This window comes from Eublepharis macularius, chromosome 16, assembly GCF_028583425.1.
Source record: "Eublepharis macularius isolate TG4126 chromosome 16, MPM_Emac_v1.0, whole genome shotgun sequence".
Taxonomy (NCBI): domain Eukaryota; kingdom Metazoa; phylum Chordata; class Lepidosauria; order Squamata; family Eublepharidae; genus Eublepharis; species Eublepharis macularius.
This window is the reverse complement of record NC_072805.1, coordinates 47,204,346-47,213,655: the sequence shown is the minus strand read 5'-3', so window position 1 is coordinate 47,213,655 and position 9,310 is coordinate 47,204,346. Positions and strand designations below refer to the sequence as shown.

Here is a 9,310-nt window from a genome sequence, read left to right as displayed (position 1 = left end):
GAATCCCTTGCCCCTCCCTGTGTGTGCATGCAAAAGCTCTGCGTGAAGGAGCCTCAGACGCCTGGAGAAGCAAACACTCCAGCCAAGAAAGCATTCCTGGGCCGGGGCTGGCGGCATTCCTGCCTTCGTCACGGTGGTGGGATTTACCTTACAGAGTGGAGCAAACAGGTTGGGAATAGGGTTTCCCCTGCCCCTCATGTGTCTTTAAAAAAAGGGGTACCAGTCATCACAAAGCCTCTCTTGCCCTGCAAGGACAACTGTACTGGAATCTGGGCAGCGTAATTTGGTGTGTGCGGCTGGCTGGATGGGCTGCAGAAGAAAACTTTTGTCTGTGTGATTTTTAGCAAGTTGCTTTAATCTGGTACCAGCCAGGAAATGAAAGGGTGGGGGGAGAATGGGAATTCTTCTAATCCGATGCTCCTGCCGTGCCATAGAATGATACAGCACGGAGCAACGCTTGCAACATCCACCTGTTCGTGCTTCCAAAATGGGAGATGCCAGAGAAAAGGTCACTGGCGTGGCTTTATTGCTCAAGGATATCTCATCAGTGGAGGCTGGGTCAGGAGGGTGAGCGGCCAGATCAGCTCTTGCATTCTGTTCCGTGGCTTGTGTGAAATAAGCACAAAGTCGCCCTGGCAGTAGAGTGCACAGTAGCTGGTAGACACAAGCAGAGCGTGCTGTAGGGTCGCCGAGGGTTATCAACTGCATCTGTATTGTGTGAGACTAAAAAGCAAAAAGTTAATTTCCTGCCAGCCTCATAAGAGTCGATGCGCAGCAAGGAGGCTGATATTCAGCCGTGCATGAAACAAGGATCTCATCAGCAACACTCACTGATCCCAATTTTTATCCTGCCACTCTGCCAAGGAGTTCAAGGCAGCCTTAAAGTCCTCTTCTCCCTGCCTTTAATCATAAGAACATAAGAGAAGCCATGTTGGGTCAGGCCAATGGCCCATCCAGTCCAACACTCTGTGTCACACAGTGGCCAAAAACCAGGTGTCCTCAGGAGGTCTGCCAGTGGGGAAGGGACAGTAGAAGCCCCCCCCCCACTGATTGCCCCCCAAACACCAAGAATACAGAGCATCACTGCCCTAGACAGAGCGTTTCATCTATACCTTGTGGCTAATAGCCACTGACGGACCTCTGCTCCATATGTTTATCCAATCCCCTCTTGAAGCTGTCTGTGCACAACCACCCTTTGAGGTTGAGGGAGGGAGCGGATCAAGAGCACCCACTACTGAGCAGAGATACAAGGGTGGTGGTGGCAGGAGTGCCTCGTTCCAAGCGCAGCCGTCAGACCAAAGCACAACCCTACATTCCTCCTCGGCACCACGTTACCGTCTTTAACTTGTCCAGCAAACAGTAATGTGGACTTCTTTGGCCCGGGAGTGAAAGCTTGCTGAAGCTCTGGAGGCAGGCCAGATGGGCTTAATAAAGCAGTTATCCCTCCTGGGATTTAATCTGAGCTTTAAGAACGCTGAGAGCACCTCTGAGCGCCTTCAGAGTCTCTCTCTTCACTGCTGTTGTGTGTCTGGCAAAGGGGGTTGGGGCCAGAGTTATGACTTCCCCAGCCCTTAAGAAATTTAAGTGGCAATCTCGGTCCTCCCCCCCCCCCGCCCCAATTTTCCTTCTGTTTCTCAGCTATTCTGTTCTTCAGAGAGTTGCGCCTACCCTGGTGAGGGTTTTTCTCACCCCTCCTGTCCGAGCTAATATTGGTTCAATGCTTCTTTGTGGCAGTCATTTCCTGCCGGTCAGTGGGGGGGGGGGGTTGTTTTGTTGGTTGGTTAATTCAGGACTGGCCAGGGGGTTGCGGGGGGGGGGGAGGTGTCCTGCGACATCTTCAAGACTAAATGTTTTTACAACCTCAGCTTTTGCAGGCTGGGTGCCCAAAGCATTCCAGAGAAAAGGAACTGGGAAGCCCCTGTGGGGTGGGGGTCACAGCAGGTCTGCCACTTGGCCTTGTCCAGGCAGAACTTGAATGTCTGGGAGATACGGGGGCAGGGGGAGATCATAGCTGCAGGGGCTACGGGTCCTAACTTTCACTGGCAACCCTGAAAGAGGGACGAAACAAAACGGGAGTCTCCCAGAACCCCAACCTGAGGAAGAAGGGCTGGAATCAGGGTAGTGAATCTTTGGGAATCCTGCTTTCCTTTGCTGCCCTGCCCCTACTCAGGGGGCATGCCCATGCGACCAGCTAGTTAATGGAGGGGGGAATACCCCCTCTCGCCTGCCTCAATTGTGGGGGCTGAGCCATTCCCCTCCAGGCCACGGGACCGACGCTGCTGCCTAACCAGGCCCCTGCTTTGGCCTGCCCTGCATGGAGTCAAATCCTAGGCCGGCTGCCTTCCTAGGAGGCAAGGGGCAAGTTGCTCCCATTGGTCTGCTTGCTCTGATGTCACAGAGGGGCTGGGCGTGCCAAGCCCCCCATTGGACGGCCGTGTTTAGGGCGAGGGCCTTTCAAGGCACGTGGCGGTCACTCCACCTGGGCGCCGAGCCGAGTTTCGCGGCCAGTCTCCGCGGCCGTGGGGCGGGCCTCTGCCATCACGGGCGGGAAGCGGGGCCGGGATTCCGGCGCCTCGCACATGCCGCGCACTCGCGGCTCTCCCGGCGCGGCAGCCGCGGGCCCGGGCTGGCCGCCTCCGGCGCCGCGGTGGGCTCCCGCCACGCGGAGCCCGAGCCGGGGCCGGGCCGGGGAGCGCTGGGCGGCGGCCAAGGCCGGCCCCCGGCGGGCGGTTGGCTGGGGGCGGCCCATGCTAATGAGGCGGCGGCTTTATTGGCCGCCCGGCCGGCTCCCGGGCCGCGCTCGCCCGCCATGCCGCGCTCCTTTCTGGTCAAGAAGGCGGCCAGCACCCGCGCGCCCAACTACGGCCAGCTGGAGACGCGGCGCCCCGGTGAGTGCCGCGCAGCCCGGCGCAGAGAGGCGCTCCCAGCCCGCGCCTGGCGCTCTGCGCGCCGGTTCCGGTCCGGCGGGTCCTGCCCCGGGAGCGCTAGGGGCGCGCGGGCGGCGGGCGCTCCGGTCCGGGCTCCAAGTCTTCTCCCTGCGGGCTGCGCGCTTCTCCGGGCGGGCGGGCGGCTCTTTGCAGGCAGCCCAAGACAACGGAGGCTTCCCGCGCAGAGGCAGCCGCGCCGCCGAGCGAGCCGGTCTGCCCGCCACGGAGAGCGGCTTTTTCCGCGGGAGAAAAGTCTCTGCGCCGGAGGGAGGCCCGGGGGAAGGCAGCCCGCGGCGGCCCCGATCCGAAGGCGGCTCCCCCAGCGTACTGCTGGAGCGCTAGGCGGGCGGAAGGCCGGGCCGGGCTGTCTTGTTTCCCGACTGGGTCGGGGAGGGGTTCCTGGGTCCGCAAAACGAGCCCCGAGGCTGCGCTTTCTCCTAAGCGAGCGTGCCCGCGCCCCGTGCCCGCCTCCCCTGCGGTGGGGGGGGGGGGGCTGCTGCCATGTGGGTTCGGAGGGCCCCGGCGGCCGGCCGGGCAGGAATGGCACGTGGGCGCGCAGGTTGCTCCCTAGAAGAACAGCAGAGCCCCTCCTGACACACAGGCTCCCTGCAGGCAAGAGGGGGGGGGGGCCTGCTTTCTTCCACCCCTGACCAGCCTCCCTGAGGTTAAAGCCTATATATAAATCCAAAAGTGAAAACTTACAAGGGGCTTGCTGAGGATAAAGGGGTTCAGGGACCTGCCATGAGAGTTGGGTCCAGTGCAGGCCAGGTGCCCTTAGGAGGGCTGTTCACTGAGCGCCTGTCACTTGGACGGAGCGGCTCTCCCTCCACATAGGCGGTCCCCCAGAGGCCAGGCAGCCAAATGACAGAGGGACCCTCAATGGCTTTCGGTTTTCTGCCGTGAGCAGATGCTGAGACTGGGTGGCCTGTGTGGCCCTTTTTGACCCTGGGTCACAAGCGATACCATTCCAGTTAAGATCAAGGGGAGGTTGCAGGGTCCTAGAGTGGTTTACAGAGTGCAGGAGAGCGATAGGTGGCTTGTGTCTTGTGCGGCTGTGCGCTCCCCCTCCCATGAATATTTACTGTCTTGGCCAGGTATGGCTTCTGTGGCTCCCTCCCACAGTCAGAGCTCAGACATCGTGGGGGAATCTCAGCTGGAAGATTTTTCTACTGTGTCTTAAAAGCCTTCCTTCTCTTTCTCCCCCAGAATCCAATGGATCGTGCCCGACTTGGCAAGGGCTGGCGTTCCCCCTGCTCATGCCAGATGGGGCGGCTCTGTCCCCCTGTGACTCTGGCCGGCTCTGGGACCGCAACTGCAGCTCCGTGGTTGCCTGCCTGTCCTTGCCTCTTCCGCAGAGCAGCGAAGCCAAAGGAGACCCTTGTGGCTCAAGCCCTCCAGCTGTGGCGGGTGGGGACACCACCCCATTGGGAGGCCGACTCTCAGGTCCCCCCCTCCGGGATAATCTGGACAACCTCAGTCTTCCATCTGCATTTGGACTGCCCTCCAAGAGGACTCTCATTCGGGGCAGCCCAGCAGAGGGAGAAGGGGAGAAACTACTGGGCGAGCCCAGTGGGGCGGCCGACCCGCCAGAGAGATTTGAGTGTCCGGACTGTCGCAAGTCTTTCCACGCCTTTTCGGGCCTGGCCAGGCACAAACAGCAGCAGTGTTGCAAGCTGCAGTCGGCGGCCAGGAAATACTTCAACTGCAAGTACTGTGACAAGGAGTACGCCAGCTTAGGTGCCCTCAAGATGCATATTCGCACGCACACGCTGCCCTGCGTGTGTCGGATCTGCAGCAAAGCCTTCTCGCGGCCGTGGCTACTTCAGGGGCACATCCGGACTCACACAGGTAAGGAGACAAAGAGCAGCACGAAAAATGGGGCTCTCGTTTGTGTTTAGGGCATCCCTGCAGCTTTGGGGTGGACTGAGAGCTGTTACCTACAGCCCCTAGCACTCTGCGGCATAAAAGGTGGACTGGTGTAGGAGCCATGATGTTGGACTGGGACCTGTGGGAGACTCGAGTTCTCACACTCTATGAACCTGACTGGTTGACGTGGGGCCTGCCACTCTCTCTTAGCTTGACCTACCTCGTAGGTTTGTTGTACGGACAAAATGGGAGTGAGAACCACGTAGGCTGCCCTGGACTCCTTAAAGAAAGGCTGAGATGGACAATGTATGGATACATAGAAAACCTCCCATGCAGTTACTTGGTGGTGAGGAAAATGCCCTTACCGCATGCTCAGAGGCACTAGCTTTATTTGCAGCACGAGGCCCAGAGCTGGTGTGGAAAATAGATTTGGGAACAACTCGGTGAGCTTGGATTCAAATCCAGCTCTGACTTAATGGGAGAAGGTGCATAAGATGCTGTTCTTTAGGGTGGCCGTTATTTTCCCCCAGCACCCAGGAGAGTAAAATTTTGTTCCTGCTTTGAAAAGAGCACTTTCTCCCTCCCCTGGTTGCTTTTGAATATGTTCATGTGCATTTGTGACCATAGCAAAATGAAACCTCTGCCTTTAGAGGCAGCGGGACTCTGGATGTAGGGGGACAGGTGGGGCCAGGCCCTGAAGGCGACTGACTAGGGCCACTGTCTGGAGCACCATGCTGGACTATTGCGGTCTTCAGTCCAACCTCTTTTTGCAATTCAGTGGACAGAAGAATATTCAGAGTGGAGGTGTAACGGAACAATGACTGACTGCTGTTGCAAACCAGGTTGGGAAAGGGCCCTTGGCCTAATCCGGCCAGGCACTCTTGCTTCTGTGTAAATACTGCTTCCAGTCTGCATGACTAACCCCTTCTGTTGTGCATTCATCCCGGGCTAGCATCACATGCCCCAGGTCAACTGGCAGTGTTTGGAAGGAGAACCATTTCCAGTTATCCAGAACCAGGCATAAGCCGCAGGAAGACTCTTGTGGCAAAAGCTCACAGGTTCTTCCTCGCAGTGAAAGTTTTTGCAAAATAGAGCCCGTTGCCTAAAGGCAAGGGGCAGAAAGTTTCGCAGGCAAATATTCAAGTTAAATCAAAACACATCCTTGCAAGTAGACCTGTGACTAGGTTGGAAAACTGAGCCTGCAAGTGGGTGCTTGTAAGGACAGTTCTCTTCTGCTCACCCCGACACACTCGCCGCTCCAGTTCTCATAGAGCGAGCTGCTTGAGGGCAGCTGGAAGAGATGTGTTACTCTTTAAGGTGCCCCAAGATGACCCCTTGTTTCTGCTGCAGCTGACTAGCCCCCGGCCTCAGTCTGGGGACAGGAATATTTACTCATGTTTGTGAAATGGTGAGTTGTGGAAGTTCAGCACAGGCCACCGGCCCGTGATTGCTAAAAGGGACGTGGTACTTTCCAGCTCAACTGAAGGATTACCAGGGCAGCCACAGTGTTTGGATCCTGCTGGAAGTTTTTGCGGCCCGTTTTCAAGGAACTATTGGTTTTAAGGGTAACATCTACTAGGAAAGCTTTGCAGCTTAACTGTCATGGCTTCCTTCCATCTACCCTGAAAGAATCGTGGAAACGTCCAAAAACCAGTGGGAAAACACTTCAATCTACCAGGACATTCCATCAAAAAGGTCGCTGTAGTTCAACAGAAACCTTTCAAAAACAAAATCCAACGGGAGGCTGCTGAATTGGAATTCATATGCAAATTTGACTCTGTCAAGCTGGGACTGAATAGGGACTATGAATGGTTATCACATTATCACAAGTAACAGATTTCCTTTACAGAGTCGGGGTCTGGGGGAGCCCAGTGGCGCCTGGCGTGGGCTTTCGGGGACCACAGTTCTCTTTATCAGATGCATCTGGCAGGGAGAGCTGTGGTTATCAAAGGCTTATACTACATAGGAATTGGATGGTCTAGCTGTTTTACTGCTGCAAACTAACAGGGCAAACTCCCTTGAAGCCTCACCCAAGCCAACTGACCCTGAAAGGACACCAAAAGGAGATGTTTACATTTACTAGCAAAGGAATGTTTTGGTTGCACCCTCCCCCTCCCCCCCAACTGCATCTTCTCTTTCCTCCCCTCCTCTTCCATATTTGACCAGTTTCTGTACCATGCATCTGACGAAGAGAACTTGATTCTCGAAAGCTTATGCTACAATAAAATTGGTTAGTCTTAAAGGTGCTACTGGACTCTTTTTGATTGTGGAAACTTTAGTTTGACTAGAGTACTGAGCAGGCTTTGAAAGAGAGATTTCAGCTCTTCTCACAAAATTATGATTCTCCAGTAACGAGGAAACTGTTTAAAACAGCAGCTCTGGACATTCTTGCCCTTGGAGAAGGGACCATGCCCATTGAAGAACACTTTAATAAACAGTTGCGGGGGTTGGGGGGTGAGATGTCTAGCCAAGGCTTTTTGGTGCCTGACTCTTCTCTTTTGGCTCCCTGTCCAGGTGAGAAGCCGTACGCCTGCTCCCACTGCAGCCGAGCTTTTGCGGACCGCTCCAACCTCCGCGCCCACCTGCAAACTCATTCTGACATCAAGAAATACCAGTGTCACGCTTGCTCCAAGACTTTTTCCCGGATGTCCCTGCTGTTGCGCCACGAGGAAGCTGGAGGCTGCCCTGCAACCTGACCTGGGTTGGAGAGGGACTACCTGAAAAACTGACTGTCCAGGACGTGAGGAGAAGATTTGCAGGGCAGGAGCTGTGGCTGCTTTGCGACGCTCGGCCTCTGCCCCAGATTGCCCTGAAGAATGCCAGGCAAGGCCTGGGTAGCTCTCAGATCAGGTGATGAGAGGATGCGGGCAAACTACCAAAGAGGATGGTTCTGGATTTTGGCACTAGTCTCCTGCTCTGGAAGGGCTGAGTTGATCCATCCAAACTGTGCACTTTACAAAGGTTTTTGTCTGCTAGGTCACCAGGGCGGCAGGGGGGTTCCTCCTGCCCACATGGTGAGTTCCAATGGCTCTGTCGGGGGATTTCCACTTCCCTGTAGTTTCCCTGCATTCTCATAGTTCTGTTCTCTCCCCCCCTCCCCCCCACACACAACTCACCCACCTACTCACAATGTCTTTGTGACCAGAAGATGCGATCTTCCTCTTCTTGTATGGTTTCCGTCTCTGGTTTGAAGAAATAAAGTAACGGTATTTAACTTGGTCTCCAATCCAAGTCCCACCCCCGCCCCCCCGACATAGGAGGGTTTCAGGGCTGCTGTTTCGTTGCAACGTTTAAGTTTCTGTTCTGCTTCTTAGGGTGCTGGCATCAGGTGTGAACTGAGCGTTCCCCGCTCTGTGTGAGGCACTAATCTGTCTAGAAGAGGGGTATATAAGCACATCTATTATTATTATTTCACATGCCAGATTTTCTCAATGCACTGCCAGCCGTGGTGTCGGGTGCATGGTGGCACGGTGGGAAAGACGCAGGCACGATAGTTTGCATGCGTATGGAGAGGTTCTTTTTTCATTGGCTCCCCTGAGCCCTTCTGTCCAGTGGGACTTGTGCAGGGAGGGCTGCTCAGAGGGTGGGGTCTTGTCTCAGGTAAAGCCCCTCTCTCTAAAAGGGGGCACCCTTATCCACCACAAGGAGGGAGCAGTGACGTCAGTGTGCAAATTTTTAATCGGGGCGATGGTGAAGGACAGCCTTACTGAACTGCACACAGATAGGGCCCAGGGGCCGAAAGGAAGCTGCATTGTAAACTGTGTTCTATTCTGGGCCCCACGGTGTCTAAATCTGGCGGCTGCACCTGTCGTTTCAAGGGCCAGAGCAGGAAAGAATTCTTGCACGGCCTAAAATAAGCCCACATGCTTTCCCCATGCTCCTTGCTGCAGATGGAAAATGCTTATAAATACAGAGCAGGGCTGCTGGGATAGTGGGGGGGGGGCAGGCTGGCCGCCAGCCAGGCCGAGGGCGGGAGAGTTGGTACGGAATGAATGAATGAGTTTTTTCCGTTCTTCCTAGGCTGGGTTGAGGTGTAAAGCCACGTGGCGAGGCTGCCGGGGCATGCTCTGTTATTTGTAGTAGTGACTGTTCTCAAGCTTTGAGAATGGTTCCCCCTCCCCAAGTCAAGAAGAAAACGTTTTGAGCCCCTGTAAATGAAGAGACACGGTGTTCTGTGGGCAAGATATGTTCCAGCCCTGACCTCTCCCAGGGTGCCTTCTCTGGGCAACGTGTAGTTGTGAGAGAGCGAGCCGGAAAGTCCTCGGACTGAAGCTCACCACAGCCAAAGGGAGAATTAGGAAGCCACCCTCAGTTTCCCCTCCACGCAACTGTACAATGGGTTTAAGAATACTGATCTATCTTGAAGAGTTCTGAGAATTACGGAAATCACAGATGTGTGTGCCTGAATGCTGAATAGTTTACAGCGCACGTCATGCTCTCTAGGAAGGGGCCACATTGTGTCTGCACAACACCTAGTGCACAGCTGGTCTTTGAAACATCTGGGGCCCCTGGGGCCA

General features: G+C 55.6%; 1 protein-coding gene across 1 annotated transcript; it reads left to right on the top strand.

Annotated features, from left to right (window-relative positions):
- Window positions 1-2,809: 2,809 nt before the first annotated feature.
- Window positions 2,810-7,898, top strand: SNAI3 (snail family transcriptional repressor 3). Its single transcript, XM_055000634.1, has 3 exons — window positions 2,810-2,888; window positions 4,134-4,775; window positions 7,308-7,898. Exons 1-3 carry the CDS (start codon window positions 2,810-2,812, stop codon window positions 7,487-7,489), a joined length of 903 nt encoding a protein of 300 aa, XP_054856609.1. The 3' UTR covers window positions 7,490-7,898.
- The last annotated feature ends 1,412 nt before the right edge of the window (window positions 7,899-9,310 follow it).

What these genes read in the sequence shown, in the direction of transcription:
- SNAI3 (XM_055000634.1), top strand. Translation starts at nt 2,810, where the DNA reads ATGCCGCGCTCCTTTCTGGTCAAGAAGGCGGCCAGCACCCGCGCGCCC. An exon ending in GCTGGAGACGCGGCGCCCCG is followed by an intron (nt 2,889 to 4,133) that starts GTGAGTGCCGCG and finishes TTTCTCCCCCAG; the next exon opens with AATCCAATGGATCGTGCCCG. An exon ending in GCACATCCGGACTCACACAG is followed by an intron (nt 4,776 to 7,307) that starts GTAAGGAGACAA and finishes CTCCCTGTCCAG; the next exon opens with GTGAGAAGCCGTACGCCTGC.